Consider the following 24,805-nt stretch of genomic DNA (forward strand, 5'->3'; position numbering starts at 1 on the left):
CAGTTCTGAATATCCTGGCTGTATGGTCTGGAGTCATGGACAATATATCATTGTCATGTTTTGAAGCTTGATCAGTTCTATATGCACTGTCTGAGGAAGATAGCCCACATGAATTTCTGGGACAAAATTCCTAACACAGAGGTTCTTAACCTGTGTGGTGCCCTGGGCGTGGAAGCAATGCTTATGAACAAACAGTTTCGCTGGATTTGTCATGTTATAAAGACGGATGATACATGGATACCGAAGATGGTCTTCTGTGGCCAGCTTGCTCATGGAAAGCCCTATATTGGTGGTCAGTATAAGCACTATAAAGACATCTTAAAGGCCAATGTGAAGTCATGTGGCATATCTCCCAGTGATCTGGAAACTGTAGTTCAGAACAGATTGTTGTGGTGGCAAACCACTGTACAGGCTTTTAATTTCTTTGGGAGTCAGCATATCCAGACACTACAGGAAAAGCGTAGGATCCAAGAAGAATATTCAGCACCTGCAGTTGATGGGTTTTTGATGTGACCATCTGTAATCAGCTCTGCTGATCAAGGATTGGTTTTGTTGCTTACCATTGGCATCATAGAAGATGAGATCCATCCATCGACAGCTGAGTCCAAGCAAGCAAGCAAATGTATATTTCCTATATTTTCACTATACTGTACTTATGGAAAATGTAACTAGAATTTACTTATGGTTAAAATGCCAGTTATTTGAGAGTTCCGCAAGGTAGACTGCCAGATATGAAAGAGTTTGTCCATATTTTTTTCAGATAGGGCAGCAGTAATTGTATTAAATATTCAAGGTGTGGCTGTACCATGTATTCATATAGTTCCACTATATGTTCTTACCTATCCCTTTCTGAGGAATTCCTTATATTCTCTATGGTTTTTTGATGGCCACTGCACATTGAACAGATTTTTTTCAGTGAACTAGATATGATAATTTTATTTAGGGTTTTCTGTACATGTGTAACCTAACGATAGAGTTGCTATTCGTTATACCAAAACATAATAAAAGATACCTTTGTGTGAGAAACCATAGTTTTGAGGTTTGATGCTCTGTATGCACAAAGTCTTCTATTCTAGAGCATCAAAATGTACCATGAAAATAGTACCGGTAGTAAGGTGTCTTCCACTTCTCAACTGTTGTGGCAAAAGAGATTGCGTGGTAACTAGTATTCTTCTACTTGAGGAGTAACAGAGAGAGAACCATGTTTGTCTGTGTTCTATCAAAACAAAACAGCAGTCATGTAGCATGTTAAAGACTAACAAAATTTATTAGGTGATGAGCTTTCGTGGAACAGGCCCACTTCAGATCTACTTGGAGTTTTTGTATGCAACTTTCTCTTTTCATCTATTTGCCCAGATTTCTAGCTTATGAGGGTTTATGACTAGGTGGGTGGCATAAATGTTAGTGCTATTATTAAATCAATGTTATGGCCAGAAAATATTTATGCAGGTGTTTGGCTTGTGTAAGGGTTGTGGTGAAAAATTAGCGAGTGAGGCACTTTTTTATGAGCCTGTGAACATGCTGCCTTATATAAAGTAGAAGCATGTGAAGAATTAATTGCTACAAGAATAGCACTAATGAATACATTTCTAGTGTCCTAAAGCATGAAATGTTCTGCAGGTAAGCCTTTCTAAATACCATCTGTTAACAGAAGTGGAGGAGGGTTGAGGAGAGATGGCTTTCTGCACTTCCACACCCTCAAAGCATGAGAGTGGTTAATACCTTTCCAAAAGACTTTAAAGAATTGCCCTCCCAGAGCTATAAGCATTGAGGAGATTTACCCAAAGAAAATTTTAGGGGGAGGTCTCAGGATTTTTTTTTTGAATTCTAGCCACATGTACATAAGGTAGGCTTGTGAGCATTGCAGAGTATGGATTGTCAGTATTATGTTTCTCCAGGGCTAAGCACCTCTTTCAAACTTGATGCAACTTTATTCCTGGCTTCAAAAAAACCTGGTTGTTAGGCACTTTGCTAATTTATGTACACAAATGGCAGTTCTGTAGTATGGTCTTCTGTCTGTGACCTATGTATTTTCACACAATAAACTACTTGTCTATGATACATATTCTTCTAATACAACTGGTAAAATGCACATCGTATTAACTAAATTACTTTGGTTTTTATCAGTTTACTTGCTAACTTATAAAATTTAGTGCCCGCCCATCAAAAGTATGAATAATTAACATATTTAATTAAATTTTCCATATATTTGTATTGGGGTAGATAGAAATGCATAATATTTGCTCTGTTAGAGTATTTTGTTCATGTATTTCTTCATATTTAACCTTAACACTCTTCCCCCTTATTTAGAGATGGTTGAGTTTTCTATCTTACAGGTAGGAAACCCTGATTTACAGAGGTTTACTTACCAGAGCTGTTTTAAGACGTCTGTGGCATCACTGATTCAGACAGTCTGTTCTGTCCATTACTCTAATCGTAATGTTCTTGCCGAATCAGTAACAGTTCTTTTGTAGGAAGAGAGAAGGGATTCTACAATTTCATTTGTAGCATACCTATCTTATTTTTTCTTACTATTTTGGATAATTTCAAGAACAAGTTTAGAGAATTTAAACAATTGGGAAGATTGTGGGAAAATAGTCTGTCATGCTAAATGCTAATTTCTTCACGTGTTCTAATATCTTTTATCTTCACTCCTGCCACACTGTGTAGGTGGTCTGAAAATTTTTATTTGGCCTTAGATCCCTTTCCTCTGTTTTCTTGTCTCTGTTCTCATTAAGCTGTGGTTTCTGCTTTCACTTTTGTGCATCTGCCTGCATTAATTCAGATATACACTAAAGCTACGTCTACACTTGCCCCCTCCTTTCGGAAAGAGCATGTTAATGAGGCAGTTCAGAAGATGCTAATGAGACGCTGACATGAATATTAGCAGCCACCATGATTTAAAAGTGCTGCTTTTGGAACACACGCTCCCCGTGTAGACAGGGGCCTTTTGAAAGGACCCCCATGACTTCAAATGCCCCTTCTTCCTAAAACCAAGTAGGAAGAAGGGGCTTTCAAAGTCAGGTGGGAATCCTTTCAAAAGATCCCCAGCTATAGAGGCAGTGTCTGTTCCAAAAGTGGCACTTTTGAGTCGTGTGTGGCTGCCATGGTACTAATGAGGTGCTGCGTATTCATGTCAGTGCCTCATTAGCATCTTCTGAACTGCCTTGTTAACATGCCCCCTCCGAAAGGAGAGGCAAGTGTTGACGTAACTTGAGGGATGGAAGAGCCCAGGCCTGACAGGAGCCAGAAATTTTAGCCCAGCTCTCCCCATCCTGACAGAGGGGCACCTAGGTCAAGTCAGAGTGATGCTATGATGGTTCCAAGTTGCAACACCACTTAGTAATATTTGGACTGGCTGCCCCTCTGTCAAAAGGGAGGAGCAGCTGGACCAAATTTTGAGTAGTGTTTCTGGTCCATGCACCTGCTTGGCTGCTCTTTTTGTCACTCATGGGCACCAGGCAACATCATCTGCTCCCAGGGAAGAAGTGAAGCAGTGGGCACAAGTGAATCACAAGTCCCCAGGAGTAAGAAGAATTGGATCTGGGCTTTTGGGTCTTCTGGGAAACAAGAAGAGGGGATTTGGTGTTTCCAGAACTACCACACCCCAGTAGAGACATGCTCTTGAGTCTTACAGATGCTCTCTCTGGATAAGAGCTGGGGTTTGGGCACAGGCATCATGGAAATGGGTGCAAAGTGGAGAGTTCAGTGCTTCAGAGTTGGGAAAATATGAAGTTGCTGTGGAGCAGCAGCAGACTGTGTCCAGATACAGATGTGAGGGAGAGAGTATAGGTCCGAGGAATGGCTTGTGTGATGGAGATTATTTATGCCCTCTGTTCAATATGTTTCTTATGATTTTCCCCCTTTATCCTTCTGTTAACTGTCATACATAGGTAATAATTTTATAATCCTTCTCCACCTTGCTCTAGTAGCCCCTTGCCCCCACTGACCTGTTCCTCATTTAATGGAATTCTCCAGTCTGGCTGCTTTCAAGTTCTTTTGTAGTAGGACTGTGACCAAAGACACCTGTTTTTGCCAGGCATGTCGTCATTTCGTTATTCATTTGTTCTCTAAGATCAAATCACCTGAAGTTATACCCATTGCCAGCTTCCTCTGAGTGTTCTCCAAGCCACAGCCTTTTGAACATTACACCTGTTCTGGTTTCTCCCAGATCCTCTTTCTGAAGGGATTACCTGCTTTGTACACACCCCAAGGTTATGCTTCCTATAGTACTTTTCTGCTTCATTCTGTTAAACAATGAGCTCTTTTGCCTTAATCCCTCATATCTGAAGTTGTTTACCAGTGTTCTTATAATATTGTACTTTACTGTGTGTGTCTGTGCCCTCATGCTGCATTCCAGCCTCACTTATTAGCTTCATGCTTTGGAACAGAATTCATTTTGCACTAGGTTTTTGGAAATAGCCTGCACTTTTTCTATTCTCCCTCTTCATTTCCTAGTATTTTCACTCCCTGGAAGCCACTGAAGCAGAGTCCAGTACCTCCAGCCAGGAGACCAGATAAGTGATTTCTTCATAAAATAGCTGCCTATGCCTAGCAGGGAGCTTGTGGAGTAATTAAGTTTGTAGCAATGTCTTCTGATTTAGAGTGAATCTTTTATGGGATGTTAGGCTTGTCTCCACTTCCAGCAATCAGTGCTTGGCAATTGATCCAAGCTATTTTCTCTGAAGAAATGTACACTTCAGTCAAAACATTGTGCAAGACATGTAGTAACTGAAAAATCCCATGGCAAGAATATCTGTTAGAACCACTTCACACTGCAGCCCTAATTCTTCAGTCTGATTTTATGCCTTTTAAGTCAAGGTGTTTTTCTTGAACCATTTTACGTTTGAATTGTTCATATTTGTTCTAGTAAGATATTTTTCGGATCTTAATTGCTGCATTAGCAATGTGAATCGATGTATGTGATGAAAGTGGACTACCCCCAATATTACTACAAGTGCTGTGTCTTTGCAGCTTTCTGCTGAGTGCTAATATATTCCTAGAGCTTGCATAGTCTCACCTCCAATTATACTGCTTATGGAAAATTGCATAGTGAAGGGCACTGAGTACTGAAGTCCTCTGCTGGAGAATAGGTATAGCCATGGCAAACCTGTCCTTGAAGAGCAACAGCTGTGAAGATAATTTATTCTTGAGGCCAAGACTTCCAAAAAACAAAAAAAAAAATGCTGCTTTTGCTGGCATCTTTTATATGGAGCTCCTTCCCACTAGCAACCTGCCTGAGGGAACCATATTTAAATTCACATAGATTTCCAAAAAGCTTTAGGATTAGTAACAGCCTTTGGTAATTACTGATCAGTGGATTTCAGAAGAGCTCAGATTTGATTTAGATCCCAAAATAAAGTGACCAGATTTTCAAAAGTGCTCAGCCCCAAGTCACTCTCTAGGTCACTAATTAAATTCCAGTCAAGATGGGTAGCTGCTACATATTTTTAATAATCATAAAGATCTCTAGTTCTCCGTCACTTTACATGAATTATTGAGTGACTTTATGAATGTGTCAGGTTCCTAATGGACAAGTAACCATATACAAAATTCTATCAGGATATACCATTTTTTGTAGTCTTTGGAAAGAGCCCAGGGATTGAATAACCCTAAAGGTGAAATTGTCCCTTCTCTACATCCAAAGCAGGTGTTGCATAGTGGCATAGGGATTTTTTTCTGAAGGAGTTTGTGTGCTGATCACTTTTTAGGAAAACTTGGATGCTTTGTTTAGTGGTCTAGACAGACTGAAGCCTGGACTCAAAATCATGACCTTGCATTCGTAACCCATTCCATGTTTGGGATGCCATTCACAGTTCTGTTAGTAAGCTTTTGTAAAGAGGGGCTCAGATTTCGCAGTTTTAGTCTTCTGTAGTTTGTATGCTTCCATCACTGGAAAAGGTCAGGGAGTTGTTGGGGGCCTTGTGGGGGAGAAACATAGGCTTTGTCTACACTTCTAAAATTAAAACATACCTATGGCAGTGCTTTAAAATGAAAGTGTAGCCATGACCAGAGTGATGGGGGAGAGCGCTCTCAGCACTCTATGTAAACCACCTCCACAAGGGGAGTAGCTGATAGCATTGGGAGCATGTTTACGCTGCTGCTTCCGCTGAGAGTAGGGTTTTTTTCACTTATGAGGCCGAAAGTGGCAGTGTAGATTTAGCCATAGTTGCTGTAGTGGACTTGGAGGTATCTGTTATGATTCATGGCCAGGTATTGCTGTTAGACTTGACAAAATATCAGTTCACCTAAAGTGATGGGCACATAAGCTTAAATGACAAATGAGCTGAAAAACAGTTTTATTTCAAAGGTGCCTTCAGTTCTCATTTAGTGGTATGCGAGCCCAAAATAAACATGCAGCAAAGTTGGTTAACCTGTGTCAAGAATATTTTTAAAATAAATAGAAGGGAAAGAAATGGGTTGCAGGCCAGTCTGTTCTTGCAGACTCTAGCCTGAAATCTAGCTATGCTGGGTACACATACCAGTGGGTATAAAATCTGAGAACCAGAATAGTCCTTCATATGAATGTCACAATTAATTTTAAAAGAATTTAAACTTCAATTATAACTTTCTTTTTGGCTACTTGAAAAAAAGATTTTAAAAGCTGAACCGATTCCTGATGCACTTAATTTTTTAAGTTTAGTCTTAGGACTTGCTTGTTTTGTGTCATTCTTTCCAGGTGAATACTGATCTCTCTTCTAAGAGCTGGATCACATGTCTACTTTCTTTTGCATCTTCTGCTCAGTGGAGGAGCTTCTGCCGGCCAGCCATGCTTCATAAGGGCAAGTAATGGAGGCAAGTACTAACTTTTTTTTTTACACTTCTGAGCTATTTTTGCCAACTGCTCAATTTGGGCATCTTTTCTTCCCAATGCTATTATGACGTAACTGTTCAATTAAAAGCAATATTTGAATGCATTTTGAGGTATAATAAAGATGTTGTAAAGTGCTCAGTCAAGTCTTTGACAGCATATATTGCAAAATTAAGTGGTGGTGTCACCTTCTGAAAATAACTAGAATGATGGACTTTTGAGAGAGACAGAGAAGGTATTTACTAATTGTCCCTGTAAGGAGTAAATTGTGAAAGGTGGGAAAAAATGGATGTATTTTAGATAGTATCTATGTTGTAGATCTTGTTTTAAGTGTTATGGATAATTACAGCAAACATTTGTGAGTGTTCATGCAAATAAAATGCAGTGATTAACCATGCTGGTATTCAATCTTTCATTTGGGAGAGCAAGTTTTTTAATTTGTTTGAGAAGGCTAGCTGTAAATAAATAAATGTAAATGCAGCTACAAAGGAAATGCATATCATCTTAGCCATTTTGAAAAGATCTTTGTGCTCAAAAATAGGCTCATTTAACCGAAAATGAAAAGATAGGCTGATAACTTTCAAGCAGAAGAAATTTTTTGTCACTAAGGAACCAGGAACAAGTCAATTCATTTTAGTAATCCAGTCATCAATACACCTATAGAGAATACCTAGAGATGAGTTTGCAAATATGTTGTGTGCAAACAGGCTTTATTCCTCAATCTACACCAAACTATTTTCAAGTATAAAAAGATTATTTTAATCTACTTGTGGTTTAGTTTGAAAACAGAAAAGGGGCTACGTTAATCAAATAAGTGATTTTCACCAAATGTTTTATGTGATCAACAATGCTACCTATGGTAAGCTGTTGCACGTGCTATGGCAGGAGATGATACAGATATTTGTTTAGTGAATAAGGTGGCCATCTTTGTTAACTGAGTTTCATCAAGGACTGCCTGACTACTGAATGTTTTGGGAATATTCCTATTCAATATGAATAAGTATAGATCATAAGTCTAGTTATGTTTTTGGAATGCCAAATACTTTTGGGGGCTCTCATTAACTAAGATTTGTTCAATGAACCATTTTGCATGGTATGTGAAGAGGAAAATAGTTTCTAGTTTTCTTTTCTTCAGAAAGTCAGCTTAAATGGAGTCCTAGATTTGGACTGTATGGAAATACTATTGTATTAATCCAAGTAAAAACAATATGGAATGTATAGGAAATTAAAAATTACAACAGTTTAAAACCGAGGAGTGTGTTAGACATAAAGACACAGGTCGTTTGAGAAGGGTTGTGTTAAGCAGTTAAATCTCATTTCGTGGGAGTTGGAAAGAATTTTGTTCCTAGTTCTGCCACTGAATGACTATATGAAATTGGTTAAATCATTACCGTTCTGTGACTGTCAATCATTCCATGTCAAACAGAGTTTATTGACTTATCCCTGTTGTTGAACTTAATGCTTGCAATGTGTCTAGAAGTCTTTCGATGAAAAGTACACTGCGACAATGCATTGGTTTCCTATTAAATATTGTAATTCATTTTGCCATCATCTGCTAAGGTAATCCAAGAGAAGGAGCTTGATGCAGCTCATTTGGTTGGTCCTTGCTGTGCTGCCTGCTGCAGTGGTACCTTGGAATGTCAGTTCTAACTTATTGCATTATGTCTAAGGTGCACAAAACTGAGGAATTTCTTGGATCATAACCCTTTCTTAGTACTGCTATGTTAACATTAAAATGAATGTCCTAATAAATCCTATAAGACATGGTTTTGTTTTGTTTTTTGTTTTTGTTTTTTTTTTTGCTCACGCTGTCTCCTGCCAAGATTGAGAGCAGACTTCTGTGACATGGTACATATTTATAGAAGCACAATGTCTTATCCTGCAAGAAAACAACCTCTGATTTCTGTGCATGTGATCTCATAACCATGGCAATGATGTGAACCTTCCCACACTTACTCTCGTCTCCATTAAATAGTTTGCTTTTAATATTAAAAGATCCGTTTGTGTTCCCTTCCTCATTCCCTTGCCACCCTCCTCTTGCACTATGCTAGCATCTTAGCTCTCAACTGCAATGTTGTGTGGGCAGCTCCATCTGAATCAGATGGAGATGGTGTTGTGACTTACTGGGAGAAACTGAACACTTCCTTTTCCTCAAATGGCTGGGTGCTGCCACTGCCTGCTTAGTCACTCAGTAATCTGTTTTTAGAATGATGGGTTTTTTTGCTCCTGTGCTTTTGTGGACAAAGTACTAATTGCACCCAAGTAGCTTCTCTGTCCCCTCTTGAAAGCAAGCTTTAGCATCCAGTTACCAGCATCCTTGATGGATACTCATAGTAATGGGCCATTCCCAGGTATTTGAGTGGAAATTAACAGTTGTAGTTGGGACTTTTTATTCTGTCTCCCTGTATATTTAAAACATGATGGAATAGCTAGTCCATTTGAAGGCATATAATTGATAAGGAAGACAATCTTGTATTGGGGATTAACCTATTAAGCCATAACTCATGCAACTGACTGAGCCCCAGTGGTGCAGGTTCTGTCAGATACTGTTATAATCTTTATAGTATGCACTCCTTGTTTTTCATGAGCAGCATTTTAACTTGTTTGTTACTTCCAGAGCTCTATCTCCTGTATTGGACACTTTCGCATTGATAAAAGAATCAGCAGTCCTTCCGCAGGCCCTGTGTACTGCGTGCAGGATAAATATTTCTAATATAATGGCTGAAGGGTGCTTGAATGAGAGAGGGAGAAACAATAACAGCATGTTTTCTGTATTGAATTTTTTTAATCTGCTAGTTTTGCTGCATGGATGTGTAATATTGGCTCTTTTGTTTAACATTAGATAAGCATGAGACCTCCCTGGCCCAGCTGCATGTGTAGTCACTCTTGAAGCAATTGCACACCTAATTGGCTGACAATCTTGGCATTTAAAAAAAAAAAAAAAGACAGGGGACATCTGTATTTATGAATTGTCAAATAAACGTGTTGGGTGTCATCTAATGGAGCCTTCTGGCAGTGAACAGATCTATGACGACCCTGATCCTGGAGGCAAATCCCAAGATCAAGATACCAAAAAACAACACGAATCTGAGCAAAAGTTGTCCAAAATTACTCATAATGCTTTGGAGAACATTAATGTGATTGGTCAAGGCTTGAAGCACCTTTTCCAACACCAGCGCAGGAGGTCCTCAGTGTCTCCCCATGATGTGCAACAAGCTCAGGCTGATATGGAGCCCGAAGTGGATTTGGAAAGCCAAAGCGCCTGTACTGAAATTGATGGTGTCTCCACCCACCCCACAGCTCTGAACCGAGTGCTACAGCAAATCAGAGTGCCACCTAAGATGAAGAGAGGGACAAGCCTGCATAGCAGGCGGGGCAAGTCAGATGCACCAAAGGGAAGCCCACAGATCAACAGGAAGTCTGCCTTGGATATTCATTCAGGCCGACCCAGGTCTTCCTCCACCACTGACGCTCCCACTAACCTGTCTGTGCTGGAGATGACTTCTGTTTATGTAACTGGTGAGGAAGCCACAGCAGCAGAGCGGGTAAGTTACCAAGACTGATTTTGATTATCAGTCTGCCTGTAGGTTTTGTTGAACTTTTTGGATTTTGTTTTAAAGCGTTTCTTTTTCTTGCCATATGTTAGAGCTACTTTGTAAAATAGCATCTCCACCGGTGGAGCAGGGAACTTGAAAATATTCCAACATTGTCTTTTTCTCAAATGGTGTGTGGCTTATTTGATATGCATTGATCTCCTCAACAGGAGAGTTACACTTACTGCATTATATTGGGCATGCTGTGTTCCATAATCAAAGAAAAATGGTGACAAACAGTTGTTCTAATTCTACTTTTGCTAACATCTGACCATCTAGACCAATGGTTCCCAACCTGGGGCCTGTGGGGTGGGGGAAGATAAATAAAAATGATAATAGAAAATAAGGTGTGTTTTTTTTTTAAATAAATTGCAAAGTTACAATCAATTTAAAGTGAATATTTTCCAATAATGTTAATTGCTGTCCAGAAATCTATGTTGTGGTTTCCTTTTTCATTTCAGGAATTGTAGATATTGGCTTTGATGGGAATCCATGAACAGCTTGGGAGGGTATTTGGGGGTCCACACTAGTGAAAAGATTGGGAACCACTGGTCTAGACTGTTCCAACAAATCTTTCTTTAGTCAGTTGGGAGACTCTTCAGCCTTCTTTATATTACAGAAAAATTGACCGTTTATTTTGTGTGCATGGAACTATGGAGCCATCCAGATAGACTGTAGGTAATGGGATCCTCCCCCATAACCTGGGATTTTAGTGCACCCAGCATAGGACTATCTTCAAGATGTTTTCATGTTGCCATATATACTATGTGGGGAAAATGTTCACAAGTGACGCAGGCTGTGTAGTGGTATCTGTTCCAACATTTTCTTGCAAAGCCATTTCAGTTAGCAGATTGGTGGGGCTAATGGTAAAAGTTGTGTCTTGCACCTCTACGTTGTTTACCCTCAATTGGCACCGTTAAACATGCCAGGTAAATCAAAAGATTCACCTCTGCCTGTTAAACTTCCTCCATTTGAAACATTAGCCTTCTGATTTTAACCCAGGCTGTTGCCTGGAATATGAGTGGCGTGTTAATTTAAAAAAAAAACTGTCATATGTCCAGATAAATGATGTAACAGAGCATACTTTCAATTCTCGTGAGAATAAATGTGATAATGAAAGAACATGCTGTGCTGTTAAATACATTTTGGTTTTTTTGTTCTTTATTCAAGTATCTATTATAAGCTATAGCTCAAAACAAATCAGATGCAGAACTGAAGCACTGTAGGATTTCATGTTTATACGATTTTTATAGCATTTTATAATTTTTTTTTAAAAAGTGTAGCTCCTGAAGGATGAGGACCAGTAAATCTGTATGTTAGGGGCGAGTTTTGGGAATTAGTTTATTGTTAAAGAAATAAGGAATATCAGCCCCTTGCTTCATTACTGCTTGTTTCATCACTGCTTTGTCAAAGATGAAATAAATGCTCTAATTAGGACAATATTTTCAAATATGCAACTGAGTCCCAAGTCTAACTTAATTTAATATAAGAGTATAATTAGCCAGATGGAGAGCTAGATTTCTTTGAGCTCTAAGCCATTTTAACAAAAACAAAATTAATAGTAGTAGAGACTGAGGTTCTCAAATTACAGAACAGATACAGCTTATTGACTGAAGGTTTCTTCATGCTGCCAGGGTTGCCGTTGGTTGGGGAAGAAAAGGGGAGCAGCAGCCCTTGGCTAAGAACCCTGCCACTTCAGGACGTTGGCTCCTGCCTCCTCTCTATCTGGGAGGGTGAGGAATGTAGGATACTTTATTTATGCATCTCTGGCTCTGCGGTTTTTCTCAGGCTTCCCTCGTGCCTGACCCCGGCCAGACTGGTTGAAAAGCTAATTCAATCTTTTCTCTCTCCTCCCCATGCCTTCTGGGCTGGCCATTCTTTGCTCTGTCACCTACAAATGCTTCACTGTAAGAAGAGCAAAGCCAAAGAACAACCAGTTGCTGGGATCTTCCCCTACTTTAAAGAAATAAACACACTGCTACACCACAAATTGCTTAAATTACACTTACAACTTTCCTGTTTTTTCCAACTGTCCCGTTTTGTGGGGAAATGACAGTACCCTAGGATGGAGCATATTTTTTTCCATTTAGTTTCCCTTTGCATTTGTCTGAGAGACTTGTTCTTTTAAAATGGATTGGCTCAGATTACCAGGTAGGGACCAGACTGTTACACACACATGCTGATTCCTCATCAGGGTAGCAAATGCACTGTTACTGTGCAGAAACAAAATTTTTTGCCCTAAACAGCCAGCCATTTTAGAGTGGTGTATCTCTTGTACTATCCTTCTCTTCCAACTGGTAAGTAATCTTAGCTCCTAATTTTTTTTTTAAGATTTCTGAGGGTAGCAGAATCTTTCAAACTTGAGTACCTTCATGAATGTCATGGAGGTGATATTTATACCCTCAAATCCTTAGAGAAATGCTAGGTTTGGAACCTCCTTCCAGTCCTTTGTATTTATGTATAAGCAGGGCTGAAAGTTAACAATTTTCTTGCAGGTTGTGTGCCATCACCCTAGGGAGGGGCTCTTGTAATAACAGTGCCTGTAAGAAATTTAAATGTAGGGTTGTGTTCAGGGGGATGGAGTGTGTGGGAAGGAAGGGGGTTCAGGAGACAGGGGTTTGGGGTACTGTTCTCTCTCAGATTTTTTCATTTGAGTTGAGTGTGTTGTCTTGTGCACCAATACTGAGGGTCATGTGTGCTTGTTCAGCTGTGTGCCACTATGACATCAGTCCCTGGAAAAATCATGGAGGGGCTCCTCCAGGAAGTCATTTTGAGGCACTTGGAGGAGGGGAGAGTGATCAGGAATAGTCAGCATGGATTCAAGAAGGGCAAGTCATGCCTGACCAATCTGATTAGTTTCTACAATGAGAGAACTGGCTCTGTGGATAGGGGAAAATCAATGGATGCGATTTATCTGGACTTAAGCACAGCTTTTGATACGGTCTACCACAGTATTCTTGTCAGCAAGGTAAAGGAATGGGGATTGGATAAATGGACAGTAAGATGGATAGAAAGCTGGCTGGAAGGTCGGGCCCAGAGAATAGTGATCAATGGCTCAATGTTGGGATGACGGTTGGTTTCTAGTGGAGTGCCCCAAGGTTCGGTTCTGGGTCCTTTTCTGTTCAACATATTTATCAATGACCTGGATGAGGGATTGAATTGCACCCTCAGCAAGTTTGCAGATGACATTAAGCTCGGGGGAGAGGTGGATACGCTGGAGGGTAGGGACAGGGTCCAGACTGACTTAGATAAATTGGAAGACTGGGCTGCAAGAAATCTGATGAGGTTTAGTAAGGGCAAGGGTAAGTGCAAAGTCCTGCACTTGGGCTGGAAGAATCCCAAGCATTGTTACAGGCTGGGGTCCAACTGGCTCGGTAGCAGTTTGGCAGAAAAGGATCTGGGAGTTGTGGACGAGAAGCTGGACATGAGTCAACAGTGTGCCATTGTAGCCAAAAAAGCTAATGGCATATTAGGTTGCATCAAGAGGAGCGTTGCCAGTAGATCCAGAGAAGTGATTATTCCTCTTTATACGACTTTGGTGAGTCCACATCTATAGTACTGTGTCCCGCTCTGGGCCCCCATCTATAGGAAGGATGTGGATACACTGGAGAGAGTCCAGCGGAGGGTGACCAAAATAATTAGGGGGCTGGAGCATATGACTTATGAAGAAAGGTTGAGGGAATTGGGACTGTTTAGTCTTCAGAAGAGAAGACTGAGGGGGGAACTTGATAACAGCCTTCAACTTACTGAAGGGAGGCTGCAAAGAGGCTGGAGAGAGGCTGATCACAGTGCTCACGGATGGCAGAACATGGAACAATGGTCTCAAGTTGTGGTTGGAAAGGTCCAGGTTGAACATTAGGAAAATCTTTTTCACTAGGAGGGTGGTGAAACATTGGAATGGTCTACCCAGGGAAGTAGTAGAGTCTCCATCCCTGGAGGTGTTTAAGTCTTGCCTCGACAAAGCCCTGGCAGGGCTGATCTGATGGGTTTGGTCCTGCTTAGAGCAGGGGGATGGACTCAATGGCTTTTTTAGGTCTCTTCCAGCTCTATTGTTCTATAATTCTGACACCACACCCATCATACTAACAGAGATGCTTTTAAAGCAGGCATGCACATGCACAAACCCCGGAGGGAAGGGAGGAGCCAGGCCTCCTCACCTGTAAGAAGCGGGGAGCCCACCTCCACACACGCCCCAGTGAAAAGGGTGGGGCCAGATGCCCCCCCCCCCACCTGCGCCCAAGACTGCAGGGGTCAAGAGGAGAAATTGCCCTTGTGTCAGCCCTTCAAGGGCAGCTGGGATCTCCTAGCCCCTTTGAACTGCTGCATGGAGGAGTTCACAGGGTCTGGAGTGGCATTTTGACTTCTTGTCACTCTGCCAGCTTGGGTGGGGGCCTGAAGGCTGGCTGCCCCCTGCCCTCCTCCTTCTGGGGACGTAGAGCCAGGCTTCCTCCCCCTTGCCCAGAGGCTTCTTGTGGCTGTCAGCCCCACTGCCCCCTGCTACCAAGACCTGAATGGCAGCTCTGCATTCTGCTCTACTGATGAGACTAAACCTTACTTGGAGGAGCCACCTGAGAAGTGAGAAGGTAATGCATGGGTTGTTTACTGAGTCTTCCAACAGTGGCACAAATTGATATCAGTTGTGTGTTGAATTTTGGATGGTCACTGCTAACATCTGACTATTGTATAGTGGTGGCTGTCAATTGCTTTCAGACAGCACAAGGTTTGAACTGTTGACCTATTTATTTGCTTTCAAATGTTCCAAGTGACAGAAGTCCGTTTACTTTCCTTGGACTCTTTATTAGCCTGGTAGGTCTTGCTGTTTATGTTTTTCCCTGATATTTAGCCAAGAATTAGTGCATGATGTGCCGTGTATATGTAGGCAGCATATATAAAGTATTAGCATTAATTATAATTTCATTCTAAGGCAGATGTAGCAACAGCATAAAGATCTCACCCGAGAGAGGCAGATTAAATCAGTGCCTGGAGCAGAATTTGTTTGTGGCTTTAACTGTATGACAGACGTTAATGGAAGAGCAATAAATAATGCAGAATGCATATCCTTACAAGAGTAATTGGTTTCATACTTGAACTCTACCAAAGATAATACCTTTCACTGATTTTTTTTTTTTTTTTTTTTTAATTAATTTATGTAGTGGCTAGCTCCCGTTTCATTGAGAAAAGGCTCATGAATCATGACTTGTATTTTATCAGAGAGGTAGCTGTGTTAGTCTGTATCTTCGAGAACAACAAGAAGTCCTGTGGCACCTTATAGACTAACAGATATTTTGGAGCAAAAGCTTTTGTGAGCAAAGACCTGCTTCATCAGATGCATGAGTGTGGGGGGGAAGCGGGTTTTCAGAGGGGTATTTAAAGAGTGGGGTCCCAGTAAAAGGGAGGGCCAGAGCTGACAGATCTCGCCCTCCCTTTTACTGGGACCCCACTCTTTTTAAATACCCCTCTGGAAACCCATGCGCCCTTCCCACTCATGCATCTGATGAAGCGCGTCTTTGCCCATGGAAGCTCTCCAAAGTATCTGTTAGTCTATAAGGTGCCACAGTACTTCTTGTTGTCTGACTTGTATTTTGTGTGACTTTATGGGGAAGTAATAGATGTAAGAACTCCTAAGAACATAATTATCTAGTACCCAAAGGTGGAAAAAGTAGTAGCAGTGTCTTTAGTTTAGCAAAAGTTAAGGTGACTGACAACTTATCACTGGGGCTGAACTTCAATACTCATGACTTTAAACTTACTTATCCAAAGGAGACATTGCTTGTACCTTAGAGCGTACTGCGTTGAAAATGAATAGAGCTCTGAATGGATAGAAATGTCTTCATCATTCAAATGCTTACATCTGGGCTCTACTCCCAAGAGCCACTGTGGCCAGTGGAGAAAATTACTACCCTGCTGTACCCAGTCACTAGCACCCTGCACTGACAGCTCCTCTAGGTAGCGTGCCTGCACTGCCCCCAGCCACAGCATTCCCATCTGGGGTTGTACAGCTCAGCTGCAGCTATCCACGTTTGTGGATGCACATTTCTATCCATGCAGAACTCTAGAAATGTTTTCACTGGAAATGCTGAACTTAAACTCATGATATTTTTGTGGAGCTCCATGCATTTTGTATTAAAATACAGTTGGTGCATGCAAAAAACATACTTAAATGCTTGTAGCTTGACAGGTTACAGTATGTATACATATGCCTTCTCATTACAGTAGGGTCTCAACATTTGCGAGGGTTCCATGTTGAAAACCCTTATGAATGTTGAATTTTGCAAATACATGGGGGCTCAGAGCCCTGGGGGAAGTGGTGGCTGCTGCTGGCACTCCCTGCCCAGGGTCCCGGGGGAAGCAGCTGCTTGCAAATAATTGAATTCCTGAACCGTCGAATATTGAAACTCTATTGTACACAATACAGATAGGCCTCATTCGTAAGGGGTTATATTCCAGAGACAGCCACAAATGGCAGAAACCACAAATAGTGGCATGGAGAAGGTGTTTGCAACCCAAAAAAAACCCACATTGTCTGCAAAGAACGTTTTATTGCCTTCTGACTACAGTCAGCAAGCAAGTTTCACTTAAAAGCAGTAAATTAACAGCCAAACTGGAATACAATGAAAATGCAATCAACTTCAACTTCAGACTTGATCACTCAAAACAGTTCTTTGAACTTGCTGCCTGGCAATCTTATTGCCCTTCTGGGAGGGGGGGCTTAATAGGGGTGGGTTCGCAAAGGAACATTGTGTTGGGAAGCTGTAATTTTGCCTTTTAAATCCTTTACAATTTCATGATATGGCAGCATTGCAGCAATCCTGTCCCTTATGTTTTACTCTTTTTAAAATAAACACAGTGGACTCATTAGTGCCATACAGTCCATCTAGGTACTGAGGCCCCAGCGTGATCACTTGCCAGATCATCCGGTAATTAACTTTCTGGCTTAATGTCATTGCTTTTTCCCCCTTCTTAGCCTGTTGACCATGGTCTGCATCACTCACTTTTCTTGTTAGGACCATCATTAAGGCTGGGTGTTCCTTTAGCAGCCTTAATGTGGTTGTGAGGGAACTCTGAGAATACGTGAGCATGCTTAATCATGGTCAGGTTGCCATGGGGCCGCACAGCAAATAAGTGAACCTGCAAATCCACAGCCTTTCCTCTATGTTTAATAACTGAACGTGGACGTTTGCAGCTGCTCTTCCTCTTTGAAAACACCCCATATTGAGTAGTCCACTACATTAAATGGCTCCTTCACCTAGAGAGCTGGCCTTGGGGCTTGCGTTTCTCTTCCCCTTGCCCCTTTTTTCCCCCCACTCTTCCTGCCTCCTTCAAGTTAGTGTTCCTCCTTTCTAAGGAGAGGGCTTCTGGGGTTCCTCCTTCCACTTGGCTGATCTTCCTACTCCTGTTTTGAGGGGGAAAAGTGGGAACAGAGGGAGGCCTGGAGAGGGGTGGGAGACGTTCATATGTAATTAAATACTGCATCGTAATATGTTGGCGTACAAGCAGGGGGCTGAACTAAGGTTGTACTTAATACATAGGTTACATACCATGGTCACTGGACTTTGATTCTGTATATGCTTTGTTCGGTCCTTAACTGTGCTGTAACCTTTTAACTTTTTTTTTATGCTATTAGTAGAATCAATACCTAGTGTTTGTGGTCTCTCTCCTGCCTATTTATATTATGGTATCACCCAAAGGTTCCAGTCAGTATAAGCACTCCATTGTGCTGGGTGCTGTGTAGATATGTAATAGACTGTACTTGCTCTGAAAAGCTAACCATCCAGCCATCTAATAAAATACTGCCTGTTTTACCATGTTTTAAGTGTTTAATTTCGTCATGTTTTTCTTACTGAGGATTCTTTTTTTCCCCAATCTAAAATAATGATTTGCTTGGCTTCCACTGACACGGTCAGCCTATTGATCCTGCTGCTTGTGGAAGCAAGGATGAAAAGTCAAGAGATTATTGCTGCTGGGTTTTCATGTGCCTAACCTGTTCATTCCCCATTTTGAAGTACAGTGATTATGCTGGAATGCTAATCTGTTTCTGTTGCTTGGTTCATTAGAAGATTTGCATTATCATGAAATACAGGCATTCCATGCACTAATTCAGAGTGAGGAACTAAAATAAAAAACAAGCCAGCTGGGGGTATTTTGGTAGGCATGGGATGTCTATAGCAGAAAGACAAATTAGACAGTGGCAATGTTTCTGTGCACTGTTAACTGTGTGGAGCCGTAGGTATTTTTGGTTACCCAGAAGTAGCAAACATTTCTCACTGGAAGTGTATGCTAGGGCTTTTTCCCCCATGGAACTGCTTATTGACAAGTGAACTCTTGCAGTAAACCATACTACAGTGAGGTGTGATTGTTTGTTTGTTTTAGGTGATTTAAAATATTGATTCATATCCTCACTGTCAAAACTGCATGTGAATAAAAGTAGAAGGAAGGGTTCAGCCCCTCTCCTACTGATGCAGGGGCAGCCCCACCTCTGTCCTGCAACATATGTGGTTGAATCTGTGTTTTGCAATCTGTCAGAAGTCCTGGAGGACTTGGCTGAACTTCCTCACCAGTCATTCACAGAAATCAACTTTTTGTACCTTTGGTTGAAAAGATAACAGTGGAAAGGACAAACACCAAGAGTATTGAACTCTACAGATTATCATCTCTAGGTTGCCTGTTGAAACCAGGTAACAGATCTCTGGCTATAGATGGAATGGGTGCAACAAAGCAAGTTTTGAATAGAAAAAGGTAAAGCTTCTAATGTGCATGTGTAGAAATAGTTTTCCACCACTAAATTTTATTGATTTTATAAGATCCATTAGATTAACCAATCAATCCACCCATGGAAGTAAAAGATGGTTTATATTGGCCATTCTGTAGTGTTTTTGAGGTCTCTTTAGGTATATTGAATTAAACCTTTGGGTGCAAACATTATTTGATGTAGCTATTGGTCCTTTGATACATTTACTGCAACTTTCTATTTTGTTTTTGTGGGGGTTTTAAGAAACATTCAGATGAATTACAATCATGGAAACTAGAGATGGAAAATAGCTGTTGTCTTTAATATCCCCCTGCTCAGTAGATACCAGAAGAGTGGCATATATATGTTGTGTTTAGCTAGCTTGTAGATATAGGTGGTAGAGGCATTTCCAGTCTGCTTTCATGACTGTGAGGATAGAAAAAAAAATGAATCTTGTCTTCTAGATTCAGATGTCTTTTAAGGTTGTCCATAAGTACATTATCAGACAGTAAGAGTTAGAAAAGGGGAAAATGGCCAATGCATCAGACTTCCTGGAACTATTTCAAGTTAAAACAGTTGCAGAAGACTACATTGCAACTGGAATTTCCCTGTGTACTGTCAACAAGAGCCCTGCTCCCCATAAAGGAGTTGTGCAGGTGATTCTTCCCGTCCGGTTAGTTTGCTGCTCAGAGACTATAGAAGGAAGCAGATTTAAAAAAAAAAAAAATAAAAAAAAAATAAAGCTACTTTTGTGCCTTGGACTCAAGAGAACCAGTGTTTCTAAACATCATCAAAAATCCCTAACTAATTACCATGGGTTTGTCCTAAAGGTCAAGTAAAACTTGCTGATTATAGAAGCCTATATTCTTTTTGAAACCTGAGACTGTAATTCATTTATGTATCTGCTTACTTTAACTTTGTAGCTAACACTCTAAATTCCTTTTCCATTTAATAGATCTTTTATTATAGGGCTACCTACTAATATTGTCTTTGGTGTGAGAACTAAGGTACAGTTGACTTGGCATGGGAGGACTAGGCCTTTGGGACTGGGAGTAACCTGAATGTTGCTGTGATTTTTGTTTTTTTGGAGTAAGGAACCATTGGTCACAAGGGTGTGCTCACATAGGTGGAGAGAGAGATCAGAGTACACAAAGGGACTGTATGTAACTCTGTTAAATCTGTTACAGTGCCTGAAGAATTTCCACTTCATAATTGGTTGGTGAAGACTAAGACTAGAACCCCCAATTTGAGGCTTGAGTCCAGAGGTTGTTAATTCATGTTCTTGAGTGACTGTGGCCAACACTACAGGAGGAAGCTGGCTTGTTACAACCTAGCAGTGGAAATAAGTAGGTTAGGTACAATGTGGGAAGGATTGAGGGTTATGGGGAATTAAATATGAATGTAGACCTTTGTTTTTACTCTTTGCTTTGTGTGCTTTGTACCACTGGCTGAGTAAATAAATAATGCTTTCTTCTGAAAAAGTTGTTTTGGAGTTCCTTTAACCACTTTGCTTGTCATAGCTACCCATAGAGGAAAGGCCTTTAGGCGCCAGGAAAGAGCTGGCCCTGTTGGGTTAACATGGTTGGGAAATGGGGACTGCGGCTGAGGGGTTGTCTGACTGTCATTGGATAGCGTGGTTGTACCAAGAGCAAGGGGCAGAAGGCCAGGCCTGTCACCTGCAAGGTGCATGTAATTGATAAAAAGGGGCACCTTTCCCTATAGCCTTAGCAACAGGATATGCAGTAATCTTTCATTTTATATAAATGACCATCAGTCCTCACACAAAATATAAATAGTTTTTTAACTGAAGTCTTACTACAGGAGCATTTTCCTTTGGTTTCCCTGCCGAAAATCACTTTTATGCTAACCGAACTCTGCAAAACCCACAAACCTTGTGGTTTCAAAGGCTGATTGAAATCTGCAGTGATGTCTTTTAGCGAATGCTAGGTGAGAACAGCAGTTCTTACTCTGGTCAGCTTACCATAACCTTATCAATAATCTTAACTAAGAAAGGCAGTTCTGAAATGGCAATAGCTGGCAAGGTTTTCAGTCCCCTGTCGTTCCCGCCCCACCCCCCCAGAGTATGTGCTCTGTAACCCTTCTCTTGAGGGATACAGATACCGTACCCTACAGAGTCTGTTTGGTTTGTCAATTACTGTTCCCATTGCCTGTCTTGAAGATCTGGCACATTGGCATGCTGAAGCTGTTCCAGTGTCTGCAGGATGTCAGGGAGACATGCATATGCTTCTGCCTATTGTTGGTATACCGGGGTGAGGTGGAGAGAAGACATGGACAAAATAATACAATAAATGGAATGCTCTAATCCAGGGGTGAGCAAACTTTTTATGTCAGGCCCCACTTTTTGTCCCTGAATTTAGCAAGCACCCCCCCCCAACTGTCAAAAGTAACTGAGACAGGTGGAAGCCTTGGTTATGCTCATAATGGGGGGGGGGACTTTTAGCACATGTGAGAAGATATGTACAATGTGAAAAACTTTAATTGACATATAAATGTGAATACACATAAAGACTGTTTCATATTGCCACATTTTAATGAGATGGACATGACTGAGACGATGCTGCACCCCTCTAGCAAAATTTCATGCCTCCCTCAGGGGTCCTGTCCACCATTTTGCTCAGCCATGCTCTAATGAATCCTGCCTGTGTAGAGGGGAGAGAGAAGCAGATAGTAAGTCACCTTTGTAGACCACCTACAGTGTGTTAAATACTTAAATTCCACTGGAGTACACCCAGTAAAACCAAGCGGGCCATTATTAGTATTTAGATGATGGCAACTTTCATTCTCTTTACCTAGTGTTTTAATGAGTAAGATCTTTAGAAATTGGTTTTCAAATGACATTAAACTCACAAGTGAAAGTGACTTTGCTGATCCCACTTTATTTATTTTTGGATGATTCTACATATCATAAAACAAATCAGTTTGACCTGATTTGCTGTGGCTATTGAGAATGGGACCATGAATTAAAGTCACTGCTGGTCAGAACTGTGATTCATTAGCAGAAGATTACGTGGTACGTGCCTATGCTCGTTCTGGCACTGCACATAGCTCTTTTAGGGTATGTCTACACATCAGTTATTTCAGAATGGCAACCGCTATTTTGAAATAATTATGTGAGCGTCTTCACAATGCAACCACTATTGCAAAATAATAGGTGCCTTATTTCAAAATTGGTAAATCTCATTGTATGAGGAATAGCACCTATTTTGAAATAGGCACATTTTGAAGTAAGAATTGCGTAGTCAGGGAGTAGCACCTATTTTGAAATAAGCCATAGTGCATCCAATGTCCCTATTTCGAAATAGGCACTATTGTGTGTAGATATGCTATTTGAAAATACATTTTGTGTGTAGCTGCATTAGTTCGGAATAAGCTATTCCAGAATCTCTCATCCTGAATAGCTTATTCAGGAATAATACTGCTATGTAGACATAGCCTTAATGACCAGTAAACTAGCATACAGCAATCAAATAGGGAGGGAAAGAGCTGTAGAAGCAGCAGCTCTTTCTCTTGACAGATTTTACCTCTTACAGGTGAGAAGCCCCATAAGTTTCCCTGTAGAGGATACCAGTGCTGTTACAGACTCTCAGCAAGTTGGGATTGGAAGAGTTAAGCAAGTGCTCTGCCTTAAGCCAAAGTTCAAAATGTCTCTCAAAGGCAAAGTTGAAAGTGATCTCTTTTAGAGATCTGCAGGACAAAGATCTATTCTAGTAATGCTGTGAGGTCTGAATAATTTTACTCAGAGGTCTTTTATGATACATATCCTGCCCTTAAAACTAATCTGTATGCAGAACTTTCCCATTCATTGGATGGTTTGAGGCAATTGCCCCAGGCCCTGGAGTTTTGAGGGGGCCCTTGGGTCCCAGGGCTGCCTGGTAGACTAGTGCGAGGTCTTGCATCTGCACCAGGAGTTGGACCCAGCCCCAACACTTACTGATGGTGGTGGAAAGCAGAGCAACCTGGCTCAACCTACTCTGTACCCCTGCCTCCCAGCCACATCACACAGTGGAACCACCCCCTTCACTCACTGACATCAGAAAGCAGAGTGATGGAGCAGGAGCCCGGAGGAGTGGTGTGGACTATCACTCAGCTTCCCACTGCCACTGGTGAGTGCAAGGAGAGCCTAACACCTATTGCCATCATGAAGTTCCTCTCTAGTCTCATGGGTTATGTTGCTTAGGCGAAGGTGACTTGGGGGAAGGGCTGCAGTGGTGGCAGAGCATGTCTGGGGTCTTGGGGGAGAAAGGATATAAAAGGCGTGGAGTGCCACAGAGATGGGAAGGGCGGGGCTTAAAGCAGAAGGTTGTCCCAGGCCCCACAACCCCGAGGGATGGCCCTGTGTGCATGGTGGGGGAAGAGGGGGGGGGGGGAGAGAGAGAGAGAGAGAGAGAGTGTGTGTGTGTGTGTGTGTGTGTAACTGAGGAAAGAAAGAACTTCTGTCTATTCCTTTGGAAGTCAAGGAGAACTGTTGACCTGTTAGTTGAATTTTCTAAAGGAAAAGCAAAAATGTCTGCTACAAACTAACAAGTGAACAGCATGCTTTGGATTTGTATAAATGATGTATGTTTGTAGAAATGATGTTGGCATATTGGTTCTCCCTGAATGAGAATTTTATTGTAATCTGTTCCATAGATTTAAGTGTGCAGTCTTAAAATGCTAACATTACTTAAATGTATTATGTGGCTAATGTTACAATATGAATGTGTGGTGTATTTACAAATTACATATACATACATATCAAGTTATTGGCATATGTTTACTAGCAGATTGTTTGATGATTCAGCACAACCACAATACCATCACTCAGACCATTAGTTAAATGAGCATTTCAAAATATGGTGTTTTGCTGTTTTGAAAGACTAACTCAGCATTGTCTGCCACACTGTGGCCATTTAGAGGGATTTTTGTGCAAGAAACATGCATAATTTGTATTGCAAAAATTTAGCTATCACACTTATTGCTATTTATATTGCAGAATTAGTACAGTGTAATTTTAAATTTATAAAACAAGGCAGGGACAGTAAGTGTTTTTGGCGGAGGAAAATAGTACTGAAATTCAGCTAAAAACAGTGAACCCAATACATGTAAAGCCAGCCTTTAAATTCTGCAATTCTTATTTTTTGTGCAGTTCTTATTTTTAATATTTTGTTTCTCAAAAACCTCTTTGCCTACTTTGACTTGAGACTATAAAAGCTTTGCATCGAAAAGCAAACTGTGGCAGACAATGCTGAGTTAGTCTTGCAAAACACTACATTTTGAAATGCTCATTTAACTAATGGTTCTTCCTCGAGTGTCCCCGCGGGTGCTCCACGATAGGTGTCAGGCTCGCCCCGGCGCTGCAGGTCGGATCTTTTCAGCAGTTTCTGCCGGACTGCGCATGCGCCGGCGCATGCCGCTCCTTTGTGCGCTCCCGGCCATGTGCGCGATCCGGTCCCCACCAGTTTCTCTTTAACCGCCATCGGCTGCAGACGGAATCTACTCAGGTTACGGCCAGAGTTAGCGTATTTAATGTTTTTAAAGTGTTTAGAGTTTCTTTTTCAGTCTTTTAGCTTGTTAGCTTGTTATTGTTTAAAAAAAAAAAAAAAAAAAGTAAAGTTTTACAGCCTTAGTAGCAAGCGGAGCAGCGGAGGCTTGGGGACATAAGGCCATTAGGCC

The 24,805-nt window shown here is 41.2% G+C and overlaps 1 protein-coding gene across 6 annotated transcripts in view; it reads left to right on the top strand.

The window, feature by feature from the left end:
• The window catches only part of TMCC1 (transmembrane and coiled-coil domain family 1), a 212,625-nt gene that overhangs the window by 20,600 nt on the left and 167,220 nt on the right, over positions 1-24,805 (top strand). For 3 of the 6 annotated variants that reach the window (XM_075005559.1, XM_075005560.1, XM_075005562.1), the window contains 2 exons: positions 6,680-6,795; positions 9,654-10,356. In XM_075005559.1, the coding sequence (XP_074861660.1) occupies positions 9,811-10,356 (546 nt within the window). In that variant the 5' untranslated portion in view covers positions 6,680-6,795; positions 9,654-9,810. The remainder of the gene's footprint in view (positions 1-6,679; positions 6,796-9,653; positions 10,357-24,805) is intronic. The other 3 variants (XM_075005567.1, XM_075005568.1, XM_075005563.1) reach the window with 2 other exon arrangements.

This window comes from Carettochelys insculpta, chromosome 11, assembly GCF_033958435.1.
Source record: "Carettochelys insculpta isolate YL-2023 chromosome 11, ASM3395843v1, whole genome shotgun sequence".
NCBI lineage: Eukaryota > Metazoa > Chordata > Testudines > Carettochelyidae > Carettochelys > Carettochelys insculpta.